General features: G+C 32.4%; 1 protein-coding gene across 1 annotated transcript; it reads left to right on the top strand.

Annotated features, from left to right (window-relative positions):
- Positions 1-3,788: 3,788 nt before the first annotated feature.
- Positions 3,789-16,539, top strand: LOC108377595 (battenin-like). Its single transcript, XM_017633868.1, is given in 7 exon segments — positions 3,789-4,059; positions 13,302-13,659; positions 13,726-13,884; positions 15,181-15,520; positions 15,589-15,931; positions 15,934-15,978; positions 15,981-16,539. Coding segments are annotated over 6 exon segments (1,248 nt in total). The 5' UTR covers positions 3,789-4,059; positions 13,302-13,339; the 3' UTR covers positions 16,022-16,539.
- The last annotated feature ends 866 nt before the right edge of the window (positions 16,540-17,405 follow it).

Below are 17,405 nucleotides of genomic sequence, written 5' to 3'. Positions count from 1 at the left end.
AAACATCATCATTAATTTCATTTCGTTTGCGATTGTCAACAAGCAATCGCATGCACTTATTCTCCCTCGCTCCTTATCACTCGATATGCCACTTCATTTCATCAATATGATCAGTTAGTTAGTGTTTTATTTTGCTTTTCTTTGTCTTCCACTTGTTCTTTGTTATTCACCCCTCTGACAACTCCTAGTACTTCGGCGCGTTATATTTAGATATTTATGTGCATTAGGGTGGTAAAAAAAAAAGTACAGTCGGAATTTTAATGCCTCGTTCCATAGGATTGTTATGTACCGAAAAAATACCCCTTTTTTTATGAGATCAAAACACACTTAGAGGTCGCTCAAAGCGCTCAAAGTTTATAATGTATTTTATATGGCAAACAAAAAAAAAAACAAGTTTTCGAAGAAATTCTATAGATTTCATGAAAATCACAGAGAAACAGAGTTTTCCGATCGACAAATTATGGTTTTCAAGAATTCTATATAATTTCTAAGAAAATTTGTTTTTTTTTTTGATTTCCAAATAAAAAAGGGTATACTTTTTCGGTATAGATCAATCTTTGGGGGTTAGAGCATTAAAACTACCGCTATAATTTTTTTGGACTACCCTTATGCACATACATATGTTTTTGCAGAAAACATGCTCAAACGCAACAACACTTCATGTACTAGTACACATATGTACATATTTACATGTGTTTTTATTTAAATATAACTTGCGTGTGGAATTTTACTCGTGACAGATCGTTTTGCATGTTCAGGTCGGCCGATTTAAATACGTAAATGTACTTATTTATTTATTTCTGATTGTTTTTTTTAATGAATTTTAAGTATTTATTTAGTTGTGTGCAATTGCTTCTTTTCTTATGCACATATTAGTGTTTACACTTTGTACTAATTACGTATGTACACACAAACATATGTATGTATGTATGTACTTACATCTGTTTGTATTCATATAGTAAATTGTCAGTCTGCGCTCATTTTGTAGCGCAAGTGCGATTGCAGTGCTAAATATTTATGTATTTTATTTTGAATGATCGCCTGTTTCTTGGCACGTGAATCTTAGCCAATGATCTCTGCTGCAGCTATGTATGACTTAGCATTATACATACATACTTACATGTATGTTTATACATATGTACGTTTCTTAGGGCCGTTTTCTCAAGTAACCTGTAACTTTAAAGCTCACTTTATATTTAAAGGTTGCATTAAAATGTCTGATTGTGTCTAAAGTAAATCATTTTATTATCGATTTTTTATTGTTTTACAACAAAGAAACATACATACGTCAAAAACCAATACTAAAAACGCTTAACTGTAGACATAGCTTTATTTTTAATCCAACCTTTAAATATAAAGTGAGCATTAAAGTTAAAGGTTACTTCAGAAAACGGCCCTAAATCGATTTATTTGTTATTTTTATTTATTTAAAAAGTTGTCCTCGTTGGGTGGTTGTTATTTCGAACTTTGCACAGCCGTTTAGTTGGATCATTTCGAGTGCGTTGTCATTGAGATGGCTCAGCCCTTACACTCCCACACATACATAACTTAAAAATAGGTTTACTTTTTACAAATACTATGTAGCTGGTAAATTTCCGCACAACTTAGTTTATATAATATACGCCTATGCTTTTGGGCCGCGAGCCAACCAAGACTTTATGAAAACGACTAATATCGAAAATTCTGGGATGGCGTTAATTTTTTTTGTTGCAATTCCAGGACAATCTCATGAGTATATCAACTGAGTCGATAGAAAATTGCGCTGAGTTACTATCCACCTACAAAAATACGGACTTTGAAATGGCTATACGATGCTCATCTCGCAAAAGAAGAGAAAAGGGGTGTTCAATCAAGAAAGTCTAAATGAGTCTGCAATTTTCACACCAGAATATGAATTTCAATAGGACTGGTTTTCACAACAAACATACCATTTTGACAATCAGTACAACCGCAGCGAAAATCTAACTCCGTCGGTATCACCACTTTAGATATATGAATTCGCCTTGCTTGGAACAATTACGGCATATTAAGCCTGCAGTGATGAAATGGCGATTGGAGGTTCTTGAATTTCGTCAAGAAAAATGTCTTCGATGTGTTTTCTAATGTTTGGAGTTCTCTCAAGGAGCGAAGTTTTTCGAAATCGCAGCTTTTGAAAAGCATAACTAGGATCTATTATGTCACCGGAAAGATTAAAGCTTTAGCTATCTTAGCCATCGCAAATGAGATTGCTCTTTGACTTGTCCAAAACCATCGAAAAATTTTCTCAAGCCCAAGCACAACATTTTTATCTTAACCTTTCTCACACACCGCAAATAACCGAAATAATAACAAATAGCCGAATAAAAAAAAAAATAAAAAAACAGTCGGGAACATGAAATGCCGGCATACACATATGTGCATAATAGCAAACCAGTTTCAAAGTTAAGAGGCCTACTACACGTGCCGTTGATAATCGGTTTTTTATAAGCAACATTTTTTTTTTTTCATTTATACTCAAACCAGAAGAATGGCCACCAAAAATTGGTAGTCTAGCAGCCAATCGGCGTGTATGTTGTAAAGCAGTGCATGCCTGCAATACAACAGCAGTCACAACAAAATACGATCGTTGCATTTATTGAAGTCTGTAGACGTGAGAAGTAATCGAAATGAGCGAAAAGAAGAAGACAAAAAGTGCAATGAAGCAAGAATTAGCCGTGCCGCTGCACGTTTTTCGCTGCTTGTGTTATTTTATTTTCATAGATCTTTATTTCAGAATTTTTTTGAAGTAAATTTTACATTAGGTTGCCTTGCCAAAAAAAGTGGCGGTTTTTCCACCGGAATTATACAATTTATTATATTCTAAGAGTTCCGCCAAAATATTTCGGAAAGGTATCAAGATTTAGATGAGCTGTACCGATTTGGAAATATCAAAAAAACTGAGTTTTTTTTTATAATTAAAATTAGTTTTAAAAGTATCTTTTCCAAAAAATCACACCATATTATAGAAGAGTTCAAGCTAAAAGGTCTGCATACGAAATGTACGCAGATTTTATTAACGGAAGCAAAATAATGAAGTTTTTAGTCCAATTTTCAAATTAGTCCAGCTCACTTAAATCTTGTCGACTATTTTTCCGAAATATTTTGGCGAAAGTCTTAAAATATAATACGGTTTATGATTCCGATGAAAAAACAACCCTGTTATTTTTTTTTTGTATGGGGAGTGGTGTGCCCTAATACACTTATGTGCTTCGTGTTTTTCATTTATACCGCCCGTAAGTAAATAAATACATATATCATGTATTTTGTAGTCGTCTCGTGCTTCTTATGCGTTTTTAATGTGGGTCGTCGTCGCTTAAAATAAAACAAAAAACGACAAGAAACAAATAAATCAACACAAGTGTTGCAATCGGAAAAGGCACCTGTGCGGCAATCGATCAGCGCTCTACTCACCTCGCGGATCGGTAGAAAAAAACTATACTTATGTATGTACATACATACATAGTATTTCAAAGCGCCAAAGCACCAAAGCGCCAAAGCGCCAAATCACCGAAAAGTCGAACGTTCTTTTTGTCGTTTTGTTCTCTTATTTTGTGCTTTAATCTTTATTGTTTTATGGCTCATTTGTAGATTGAGCTGCAGCCGCATTTTCTTATTGTTGTTCTATATACTAATATATGTAAGTATGTACGTACGCATGCACTTCACTTGTTTTTTAAATTCAATCACTGATTGAGTTCGCGTCTTTTGGCGGTGAGTTCAGTTGCTGGCGGCAAGCAGCTCGCGCTACACGTGAAACGCTTAAAAACTTCTAAGTACATAGTAAGAAGCTGCTGCATAAGGTGATTTTTTAAATCTAGAGACTTGACTTTTATGCATAAAAAATAGAACAAATTAATGGTGTTGTGAATGAAATTTTTGCATAAGTAGTTAATTGTAAATAATGAAAACAGCACAAGATTAATTTTTAAAATTCCTTAAGTAATTACAAATTGAATAGAACAAAGAGAAATAATTATATAAACACAAATAAAAAACTAAGTAAACTAAAAATTAACGCAGCATTAATTTTTTTGCCTCGTGGTAAGTTGAATGAAAAACTTAGAGAATAATGGAATTTAAAACCTTGTAGCGTCGTATAAGATTTTTTTTGTAATCGGAAATATCAAAAAAGGACTGTGAAAAGTAAGAAAAATTATGAAAAAATCAGTAACATATATTGTTTTATAAGAATCAGCGAAATAGGCATAAATTTAGAACATGCGCACACTTTTCAAAGTAAAAAATTCAGTTAAATAAATAATTTAAGGGCTAAAAGTCTTGTATTCAAAATAAAGGAAAATATGAAATCGGATGGTATCCAGAGGCTGATTTTTGCCAACCGACAGTAATAATAAATTTTTTTTTAAATAAAAAAATTTTATCTTTTTTTTAAATATAATTTTTAAATTTTAAGTAATTTATTTGCTGAAGCAGTTTTGTAATATTAACTGCTTTACATTATTCTTTGGCATTCACATCCAAATGCTCTTGGCAATTTTGAAAGATTTTGTTTATTCTGTCATGAAGTTTTACAAAAAAGCTACCTTGCGAACTTTCATGGTGAAAAGCTCTTTTGACCGAAAGCATTTCTATATAAATTACAAAAATGAGTTTCCATTTAAAAACAATAAAATCTACAAATCAAAAGAAAATTAAATAAAAAAGCGAAAATGTATATGAAACAAATTTCTAAAAACTTAACATAAAAAATATTAATAAATAAAAAAAGAAAAAAATGTTCTACAATAGGATTCGAACTCGGATCTCTCGAATGGATTGCCAGTCCTCTAGTGTGCGCAAAATGATATAAATACATATTTTTATATTTGATTTCAAACTGAACGAAATATGTGAGTGATGCCACAAAAAACAGGACGCTCCTGGGGCCATATATAAATTTAATGAGCCCTTATCTTTTAACTCTGAGAGGAAACATTAATTAACAGATTTAACGATCATTAGTTAAGTGTCCGCTAGAGCTGTTGTTTATCTTCTTTTTTAATTTATTATTTATTTTTTTAACTTAATTTTCTTTTTATATTTGAACTTAATTATTATAAAAAGAAACATATTTTTTATTTCATTTAATTTTTAGGATGTTTTTTATTTATTTTAATAAAAGTTTCCTCGAATTCTTTCGATTTTATTGTTTAAATAAGCATAATTTATTAAACTTTATTTGATTTTTGGAAACTTTTTTTCATTAATTTTTTAATTACTTCTTTAATTTAGTTTTCATTTAATCTTTTGTTTCTATTGTTTCAAAAGAAAAATATATTTTGTTTTTAATTGGATTTAACTTTGGGAGAAATTATTACCAAAAGGCAAACAGAATAACCTCCTCCTCGTTAGCAAATCTTTCAATTAGTCTTTTGAAGGACAGAAAAGAGTTTTCAAGATAGTTGCCAGCATTGACAATTACCTTACGAAAGCCTTTTGTCTTTCGAAAGACTGTGGTGAATTAAAAGATAGTTACCAGAATTGGGCTGTATGGAGTAAGTGATTTTCGTCCAAAAAGTATCCTAATATTTTTTCTCCTGTTTTCTGTGGAAAAATCCCTTCAAATATTTCTTGACGTGACTTAAGAGAACACTTTTTCATTCACTAATGTCCCATAGTTAGTTGATTGAACTCACTTCAGTAGTCAGATCAAATCCCACCAGCCAAATTATGACTTCAGATTTTTGTGATGAGTCTATTCGGAACTTATTGTTTTTAAGTATCTGCGGCGTATCTATGCCGTTATATTTTCATTTCACTAGCTGCTTTTGATTTTTTACATCTAAATGCGCATACATATGTACTAGAGGGCTGCATGAATGCATTCAAAACGGCTTTTAAATTATTCATATACAAAACGAATGACTGATTTTGGCTTCAAATTTTTTTGAATTTGAGTGAATAGCTGTTCTGATATTTGTGTCGACATCACAATATTCAAACAAAGTGAAAATAAATTGAATTGAAATAAATGACAATTTTGTGTATGAATATCCAAAAATACTTTTTCTATGCACATATGTACAAACATACAATGTGTGTATGAATGTATTGCTGCGCTCCTATTACTTACGAAAAAACTTGTTTGTAGAAAAAAACTTTTACCGAACTGAGTTTGAATGATTTGAATGTTTTCCATTCATTCATTCACATTCTTCCATTTGAAGGTAGAAAATATAAAACAAAATGTATATTCATAACTTACAAAATTCCAAACGCTGAGTGTTTTGTATGTGAAGCAAAATATTCAAATCTTCTGTACTCTGTTTGTCTAGAAGTTTGAATGAATTCATGCAGCCCTCTAATATGTATATATGTACGTGCGCATATATGTATGTATGTATATATTCAACAATATTCTTATGTATGCTTGTTATGTGAAGCACCCATTATAGTTAATTATATAGTGTAAAAACAAAAAGTGAATACATTGAAGGATGCAATGTTGGAAATCAAATCGAATACCGTAATTGACATGTGATTTGCACATTGTTTTAGCTAAACAATAATAAGTAAACAAACGTAGGTTTTATTTTTAACTCAATATTAGGCAATAATCATGAGTTCGAATGCCAGAGCGGAAGCTGCGACAATTTATGTACATACATATGTATATAATTTTCAGTTGCAAGAAAAAAACACAAAAAAAAACTTAATACTTACATATTTACATACATACATACATATGCATGCTTGCTTTATGCCCAAAACTTCTAAAATTGGGTCTCGGAATGTAGACGTCTATCCGTAAAATCTGTGGTGTTGCTGTTTCCCATACAAAATTAGAAAACGACGCCGTCCTAAATTTGCCACACCCAAAGGTATGTCTTTCAAGCGTCTACATTTTGCAACCTCGTAGCAGGGTTGCATTATCGCAACACCAATCACATTTTTTTTTTTTAATTATTGGGGACGTTTCCCGTATTTGAGTTTGATTTAAGCACAACGAAAACAAACAAATCAAGGTAAAGAAAGAACAAATACTACTAGCAATTGGTAATTTGGTTAAAAAATTAAAATTTTTCAGAATTAAAATAAAAGACGACATATAAAAAATGGAGGCAAAGAAGAAATGTCTGGCAACACTAGTAAAGTTTTTCGACGACTGCTATAAAGGAGTGTTCACAGTTTGATGCTAAAATGTCTCAAAATGTAGACATCTAGTTTTTGAGACACAATTTGGAACGAGCTGTGAACACCCCAAATTTTTCAATAATATTTATAACAATGATATACGCTGACAGCAAACCAGATGTTTCATAACTAAGAGCCGCAAAAGCAAGGCTCAATCATATACTAGCTTCGTTTTTTTTTGTAATCGAGTGACAAAAGAAAGCTCAACTCGATTAAAATTTCCCTTTAGCTACATAAGCAAACCTGTTGGAATCTGCTCTGAAACATGTGATTATTTTAATTTTATTTGAACGCTCAATTCTTCTGCTCTAACGATTTTGATGATATTTGTATACAGATTAAATTTATTTGAATAAATCGAGTAAAAGGTCTGCAATTTTAATAAATTAAAGTAAAATAAGGCAATATGGATATCAAATAAAAGGTATTTTTGAGAACTGCAACTAAAAAATATTTTCGAAGATGGTTAGCGCGTTTTTTTTAGAATAATAATTTGTATCTTATTAATTTCAATGAGAATATTTGTGTATGTATGTAGCATGTATGCACAGTACACTGAAGAGATGTACTCACCCATCATCCTAGCGTATTTTTAATGTAAGGTTATTATTTAATTTATTTGATATCTAAGGCTAAATTTTTTTAAACTTATTTCCAATATATTATTTTTATAGAATTCTGAGGTTTTCAAGTAGGTTAAAATATTGGCAATATTTTTTGTTTATCAACAAATAATTTTCAAAGATTGTTTATTTTCATTTTATCCCACTTCTGAAAACTAATATAAACAGATTCAGATTTTTCTCCCAACTTGATATTTAATTTTTGTCAATTTAATCAATTATTTATTTTACCACAATATTCATATGAATTCAATTAATCAATCAATCAATTAATTTGTTTATGTATTGATTAATGGATTTTCGTATTCTATCACTAAATACTACTATATTTCGGTAATCCCAAAAAATTATAAACCAATCAATGCAGCACAAGATATGCACGCATGTACTGGCATAACACCTACAAACATAATTATATATGTACATACATACATAAGTATTTATTTAATTAAAGGAAACAATTAACTTAAATAGCTTACAAGCATTCGTGTTAAACGTATGTATGTACATACATATGTATTGCAAATAAATAGTTAATAGCTCGTAATGTAGATAATTTAAATGAATGACTAAAATTACCAGAAATCAACTGAACCGAAAATAAATGACAAATGCTTGTCTAATTATGCATACGTTGTTAATCTATTGCATAAGTAAATGGGCGGTATCTGTGGTGTAGTGCTTAAAAGTTCACACTACCATTGTACGGGGCCTAGGATCGAGCCCAGTTTCCGAGTAACATCGAAAAAAAAGTGTTTTCCAATGCCGTATTTCCACTAGGTATTAAATTTACAAAAAATGTATGCCATTTAAAAAAATGCCATGTGGAAATTAACTTAATGCCCAACTTTGTCATTTGTGATTTTTGCCATTTAATGCCTAGTGGAAATCCAACATAATAGTGGTCGCCCCCGGGCAGGCAATGGCAAACTTCCTAGTGAAAATGAGAAAAGGAAGGCCATATTAAAAAAAGTACTTAATTTAGTACCCTTTTTAGTATAAAATTGTTCATCAATAACTACACCGGCACACAAAGCAATCAAAGTGGTGTATGCTTTTAACCAGACCCACTTACCGACATGTATTTCGACCCACTAAATCCGAATCTCTTAGGCGGTTACAGTACCGAATAAGAACAATCCGAATCTGAGGATCGATTAACTCGTACACTTTCAAAATTTCGATTAAATTGCAAATATTGTTTATTATATTTATTTTTATATTATATTATATTAACCTAGTTTATAAGAATACATTATATTATATATTATTGATTTTCATTCACAGAAATTTTAGTATTTAATATACATATTGCTACCTTCTTAAATCAAATTTATCATCTATTAAATAAAGGCAGCAACAATATAAGTTTTCTTTTTTATTATTCGGTTTAGTCACTTAATGCGGAAATGCGTTCTGCTTTCAAAAAAAAATTTTGTTTACTTCTGCACAGGCACAAATTTCGCTCTACTTTACAAGTTTTCTTTAAAGTTTTTATTTGTTTTATCGATTTCCCATTAAATTGGTAATACAATTTATTTAAGCTCACATGTTGTAAAACTATTCAGTCTGAGTTCAGGCCTCAAAGAATTTTTGTTGGTACCAAGCAAAAGATCAAAAATCTCTTGCTTCAATTATACAATTTTGGTATTTGTAGTTGTCAAATTCAATCAGGAACGAATAGTAGTTAAAACCAAACGGTAGTGCCCTTTTTAGTACTTTTTCGCTGTAAAATTGAAAGTAATTACTCAAAGATGCAAATTGAATTTTCTAAGGGAGCTTAATATGTCGGAGTAGAGCGAGAAGCTGTCAAGGTGCAACGTCCTTTATTATTGCATAATTTTATACCTTGTTGAATATGCCTTGATCTGGCCTTTGAAACTTCTGACTCTCAATATAAAAATGTTTAACTGATAAAATTATGTTTTGCAAAATCAAAAAATTGTTAATATGATTGTTATTTGTGAATATACATTTCTCGTAAAAATTACTACTGACTTGCCTTTTCACAACTATATTCCTCCTAAGCAGTCAATATTTACGTATGAAGTGGGTGAGCAAAATCTAAAAAAAAAACTAATTGTAAATTCCGTTCAGTTCTCGTTTCAACTACCGGAGACGCTTGACTTACCTTCACCGGCTAATTGAACTTGAAAATGCTGCAAAAAATATATTCAAATTAATGAACTGACAAGTTAATATCCACATACATACATACATTCATCAAAGCAATACAACATCAAAAAAAAAAACGGCGTAAAACAAAACAAATATCGGGTAATAAAAAGAGTCACGTAGAGCCGGCAATTGCCGCAATGTAAGCACTTGGCTTAAAAGTAACAAGTTTATAAACGTCTAATATTCAAAGTGAATTACAAATTTTATATTTTCCACTGCCAAACGGATTTAATAGATATGTACATATGTATTTGTACAGTATGAACGATGATCGATACATTTTTTTCTTAGAATTTTTCTTTGATTTCAAAATTTTGTATGCAAACCATGCTCAACTTAATTTGTTTATATGTGTTTATGTTATATGAATTTTATGAAATATAACAATGCTAACATTTCATATGCCCAATTATATTGCTCTTTCCCTGCTTGCTGATGGATATCTCATACGACGCGTAGCACTTCCTCCCTTCCGCTGAATTGATTGGCATAAAATTGCATTTATCTGTATCTATTGCATTTGCAAATGGCACGTGTGCGGAAGCTTTAATTATGTAGTCACAATGCATGTCCTATAGATAATTTCTACTTGAAATTCATTTATAATTTTTTTTTAAGCGGTAAAGGTTGATTTGATCAAAGAAGGAGCATAGCAAATTGTTTACTAAAGCCGTCATCGATTCGCCACTTAGCTGCTTGCTATGTTTGAGTTCCGGTCGCTTAACGAAAAATGTTGCATGTGAAAGCAACAACAAAGTTAGCTAGCACGGATATACGATAGCGAGTTTGGTTGTACCTCATTGAGTTCGTTCGTTTCGCCACTTGCTAACTGTTGGCGAATCGATGGCGGCTTAAATTACTGATACGAGTATATAGCACATATTTGAAGCATATAAATATGTATATATAACAAGACATAAACAAATGTAAGTATTTTTAAGGCAAAATGTTGTCATCCATGCCGGTAAACAAGTACGCAATCCACTTCCGTCAGAATGCTTGAGAATTACATATACTATATATATACATACATACATATATAGCTCGATGTTAATACATTTTAGAAGTGTAAATATAGTTTTGAATTTACTTACTACAAAGGATATAAAGATAAAGCTTAAAGGAAATAAATATCTCAAAAGAGTTAAGTAGAATGTAGTTATGTATTGCTATAAAAGAACTCTAAGGGTTTCATAATTCAATTTTCAGAAATTTTTGAGCCGTATGAATAAAAACAATGCAATTGCTTTTTCTTAAAATTTCAGACCTTTTACACGATTTCTTAAAATAAATTTAAGTAAAAGGTATGAAAATTTAAGACAAGGCAATCATTTAGTTTTTACTGATAATGCCCATTGATTTCAGTAAAAATTTCATATAACTCCATTCGTCTACTAAAAAGATCCCAAACATAAAAAAAAAAATTATTTGCAAAAATTGCGTTTTCAAAAGGAGTATTTTGTTAGTTTATTTCTTGCTTATGCTATGGTAACAAATACATATGTATTATAAATATGTATTTGGAAATGTTGAGACCTACAATTTCGAAAAAATTAGAATTTAAATCAGGGTTGCGTAATAAAAAATTAAAAAAGTTGTAACCCTCAAAAAAATGGCTTTTCTTATTTTTGAGTAGAGTTTTAACTGGTAGCTCTGTCTGCCTCTATCGAGAGGATTTTACAAAAACAAAATTTTAAAAAATTTAATTAATTAATTAATTGAAAAAATAAAATAAAAGAAAATTATAAAATCGCCTTAAAAAAATTCGGCTTTTGTAAAAAAATAACCGGTAATCTGTGCAAGAATATTTTGTTTTCTTACTTTTGAGTAGAGTTTTAACTGGTAGCGAACAAAAAATTTAAAAAATCTGCTTTCAAAAAACCGATTTTTGTTATGAGTAACCAGACACCGATGCAACATCTTCTAAGTTTACTCAAGATTGCTGCTTTTCCATATTCGGTCTGATTCCATAATTTTAATTCCCTCAATCTATGAGCCTCTTTTATGGCTGCACCAATTATGAAGACTAGTGGCGACTTTCTTTGCGGTCGGCTGATCATATCGCCAGTTATTCTGAGGCATGCGACTATGTGTACTCTTCCGAGTAATTCGTTTTTGCTACATTTATCAAGTTCTTACCACCATACTGGTTTAATCGGATGAACTCTGATGTCTTTGGTCTCTGCTCGATATTGCGCCTCCATATTAGCTTGGAATTTGGGACAGTACCTTAGTATTTTGCCTCGGATGAAAGGTTCCAGCCTTGGTTAGGAGAATTCAGGTACCTTTGGTCATATTGTGAATTATTCTTCTTCTTACTTGGCACTACAACCGTTTGTCGGTTTTGGCCGAGATCAAAAAGCTTCGCCAGTTGCCTCTCGCCTCTAAGAATTTGTGCCAGTTGCTCATTCCAAATGCGGAGAGGTCCTACCATTGTGTTTCACTTCCGAGCGAATTTCACTTTGAATTCAAATTGTATGTGGTTGGAATTTACTCGGAAGTGAATTGCGGAACCTGCCTGATTATTATCATTGCCACCCGACCCGACGTTGGTTATTTGAAGTGTTTGGCCTTATGTATGTACAATGTACATACGTATGCCGTGAAGAACGATTAGTTTCTTTGAAAACGTGAAGTCTCCTTATCGCCGTTATAAATGAAGAGTGAAATTCCAATGGAACCATAAATCACTTTAATGAAGTTAGATTCGTATTAGTTTATGACTTACGTTTAGAAGGAACTTAATTTGAAAATTATCTCATTTTTTACTGCCTGATTAAACTTTCTACAACAGGGTGGTGAAACTAGACTTTAACCCTCACGACTTCAAGGTAACAGCCTTAAAAATAATAATATTTTGGCGTTTACACTTTTACTAAGTATTTGGGAAGGGAGGCACCTACAGTTTTACATTACGCTTCCGAACGGCAAATGAGAGGCTTTTTCATGACCGAAATATACTTGGACGTTTGCCATTGCCTGCCGAGGGACGATCGCTGTTAGAAAAAATTTTCTAATTTGGATGTTCGTGAAATAAGTTGCATTAAATACGCGTCCCCATATTAGCAATTTACCTCGGGAATAAATTATATTCAAAAAACACTTCCAAAAATATCTATCACCGCAGAGCAACGTGATGCTAACCTCCTAGTCAAATAATCGGTAGAATTGAAAATGAAAACAATAAATAATGAAACTACTTAAAATGCAAAGAACTAATAACGCGCGCACGTGCTTGGAAATTAAACCACATATTATAGTAGAAACAGTAACTGAAATTTCTTTTTATTAAAAAATTAACTTACACAAGCAACTAAACACTTATTCCATTTCGTCCACTCTTTTCAGCACTCTCATTGTGATACATAGCGCTAAATCGCTACAAAATGACCAGCAATCAAGAGGTAGTTGTCGCCTCACCCGTCACACCACATCCACCGCCTAAGGATCGCAAGCTATGGCGTGATCTTACCGCCTATTGGATATTGGGTCTCTGCAACAACTATGGCTATGTGGTGATGTTGAGTGCAGCACACGATATTATTGCGCAATTTCAAGATTCAGAGGTCGATGATAATACCACAGAGAATACGGACGATGATACACGTAAATGTCATCTGGTGTCGACTGGTGCGATTTTGCTGGCTGACATCTTGCCGTCGTTGTGTGTGAAAATTGTGATACCGTTCCTGCCATTTTGGGTGAAGTGAGTGTTGCGCGGTGTGTTTGATAAAAATTCTTTAATATTTCGTTTATTTCTTTTCATCGACAGCTTCAAAATTCTGCTCGCTGTTCTGCTATCAGCTTCAGGTTTTTTGCTAGTTGGCTTTGCCACAGCCGAGTGGATGGCATTGCTGGGCGTGGTCATTACTTCGGCGAGTAGTGGAATAGGCGAACCGACTTTCCTGTCTTATTCGTCGCACTTCCATAAGTAAGTAATTGTATTTCGATTTTTTTCTTTTGACATTCATTCATCCGACGAAAATTTTATTTAACGGGAATTTTTTTTGAATAAAAAAAATGCATCTATCTATTTAATTAGTAAACAATTTTTTCGCAAAATTTGAAAATTATATTTAAAGTGATGAAAAGTGAGTTTTAAAGATTGTAGTAAACTGTACATTAGATCGTACCAGATTAGAAGCAAACACACAACAAATTCGCCATGCAACCCTGAATCTAAAAAAAATTTGCAAGGCAATTTCAAAAAAAAAAAATTGTTTGCCGCATCAGGCGACCCTACGTTCGTTAAAAAAAAAACCGAAATTTCCATCGAATCGAAATACATACTTCCTGAACAAAAGTTGAATGACTTTTGGCAGACTTTAAATTACTATGACAGGGTGGTATGTTAGGGCGATAAGAACTGAGATCTGGTAGGTAACTACTAGAACCGGGCACCGCCGTAGTGTCTTTTCGAGACAAGAACATAAATATAGCACATTTTAAGCGTCGACTAAAAATTCCAAAGTTATGACGAAAGATGTCATAAGGCGACCCCTACATCCGGATAAAAAAAATCGAAATGGTTTTGCAAAAATGTCATAGTCTCAGTGGTATACGCCGAGCCTTTTTCCAGTACGGTCTAATACACTGCAAAATTTAATAAGTTATATTTTATTTGCTGTAACCAGGAAAACTTAACACGCTGGGAATATTTTTTAATTAAGTAAAAAATTTAAATACTTTTCAGTAATCGAATAGATGAATATATTTTTTTATCAAAAAAGAAGCACCCATTTTTTACTGCCGGAAAAAATTAATATCCATAAAAATAAATTTACCCAATGAATAATAACGAAAATTCTTCGAATAGATAAGCAGCCGATTTTTTTATAAAAGTAGTCCAGTTTTCTCTGTCTTTTTTATAAAAGTAGTCCAAATTTCTTTTTCTGAAATATGTACTTCACAAAATTGATACATCGAATTGATGAATTGAAAAATCTTCGTAACTACCCAACCAGCAGAGAAACGTAAATTTGGCGTGAGTGGGAAAGCAGTTCATGAAAGTATCCGAAAATGAAATCGATAAACGGACAAAACCCGCGTTTCATTTACTTTTCTTTCCTTTTCACACTTTTTGCTGGCTGCTAGAAATTTTCTAAATGCCATAAAATTTTCTAAGTCCATCAGAAATCCATTCATCCAATCAATGAGTTTATAACATTTAAATACCTTTTTATACTATTTTATTTATTTATTATTTGTTGCATTTTCCCTACTACAGAAACGTCGTTTCCACTTGGTCATCTGGTACTGGTGGCGCCGGTGTAATTGGTTCACTCTCCTATGCCTCTCTTCGAGCGCTTGGTGTTAGTCCACGTGATACTATGCTCATTATGTTGTTCTTCCCAGCATTAGAAGCATTCTCTTTTTGGATTATACTACGAAAGCCCGTAATAATGCCACTCCACACATCGGCGCTGGAATCTACAGAGGAATTGGTGATTGACGAAAAACCATTGCGTGGATTCAAAGAGAAATTGGTTTACATCAAGACACTGTTTCCTTACATGTTGCCGCTGGCGTTGGTCTACTTCTTTGAGTATTTCATTAATCAGGGATTGGTGAGTGGATATACAGTTATTAATCTTGAAGCTCTTTCTGATTTTCGTTTCACATATCCTTCTCACAGTTCGAGCTTGTCTACTTCGAGAACAGCACATTGTCGCAGGCTGCACAATATCGTTGGTTCAATGTCGATTACCAAATTGGCGTCTTCATCTCCCGTTCTTCAGTAAATTTGTACAAAATCAAGAAAATCTGGCTGATGGCTGTCTTTCAGTTTGTCAACGTTGCTTACTTCCTTACCGAGGCTATATACTTCTATACACCAACCATTTGGATCACACTGGTCGTTGTGCTGTGGGAGGGCTTACTGGGCGGTGGCGCTTATGTAAACACCTTCTATCGCATGTCCAAAGAGATTACGCCAGGTCGTAGACGGTTCGCTATGGCTATGGTCACACAATCGGATGCGTAGGTATCGCGTTGGCTGGCTTCTTGGCCATTCCATTGCATAATGCAATTGTTCACTACCGCCGGCATATCGGAAAGTTGTATGGTGACACAAGTAGTGGAGATAAGGGAGGGTAATTTTTCAAGTGTAGTTTAAGTTAGTAGGTAGTAAGTTAGCGTAAAATTCGAGGAGATCGTAGGGCCAAGTCCAATTGTAAACATGTATTCAAGGGTTGAACTTGACAGCTCGGCGGTTTTATATGAAGCCTTTTAAAGATAAATTAGTTTGTAAGATAATTATTGTTTTATTTAAGAACTATTAAAACTCTAGGTATACATAGCTGTTACTTACGTAAATAAGTACAAAAACTCAAAGCAACTGTATATTTACCTTTTCTGTAAAAGAAAAGGCGCAACTAATTCAGGGACTTATTGCGATAGCACAGGTAAATTGATATTTTTAATAGATGATAATGTAAAGATTGACTTGGAAGAGCTTACGCTAAGAAACAAGTTGTAAACCTCACGTAAGATTGTTAAAATTGTTACTTATACATAAGACTAGAGTTACCCGGCCACGCATTGCTGTGGCTCAGTCAAATAAAATGGAAATATCAAACTCAGAGAACTTATATGGTTTTATTAGACGCTTGTATATATAATGCAGGTACAATATTATATATTTTAAAATAAGAAAAACCCAACGCCAAATCCCGCAAAATTGCTGCTTTTGTAATAGGCGTGGCAAAGTTTGGCAACCTCGACCGAAATTTGTAGTACTCATCACGTAATATTGCATTTAATCTTAAGTGTTTCTAAAATACCTTTCATTTGATACCAAAATTGTAATATTTATCTTATCAAATTATTTGACTTAAATTTCCAAACAGGTGGCAACCTTCTTTAATTTTATTTTCCAAACCAAGCCTTCTTAAACCACGTTAGTTTGACACCCATATTGCAATATTTAATTTTTCTTATCAATTTTATTGAATAACATTTTTCAAACAGCTGGAAACCCTCTATTGTAATGTTCTTCAAAACAAGCTTTCTTAATCCACTTTAGTTGAATACCCACACAGCCACATTATATTTATATTATCAAATTATTTAAATTAAATTTTTGAAACATCTGCCAATCCTCTTCAAAGATTTTNCACCTGTTTTTTGGCTGTGCTCTTGTCTTTTACAATTTCTTTCATTTCTATTACAATTTCTTTTATTTCTATTACAATTTATTCAAAATACACTAACACACTGAAACCAAAAACACCAATACACTAACCAAAAATACACCTACAGCCTGCCAAACACACACCTACAGCCTGCCAGGCAAAACGGTAAGAAGAAGAGTTACTTTACTTATGGAACTGTACGATGGATTTTCCAAATTAAGCTTTCTTAAAGCTCTTTAATTTGATACCCAAATTTTAATATGTCATATATGTCAACTTAATTAATCAAAATTTTTCGAACAATTTTATAGTTTATAGC

Source organism: Rhagoletis zephyria, unplaced genomic scaffold, assembly GCF_001687245.7.
Source record: "Rhagoletis zephyria isolate East Lansing unplaced genomic scaffold, Rhagoletis_zephyria_1.1 Rzeph_scaffold_12371, whole genome shotgun sequence".
Lineage (NCBI taxonomy): Eukaryota > Metazoa > Arthropoda > Insecta > Diptera > Tephritidae > Rhagoletis > Rhagoletis zephyria.
This window is presented reverse-complemented; position numbering and strand designations above follow the sequence as displayed.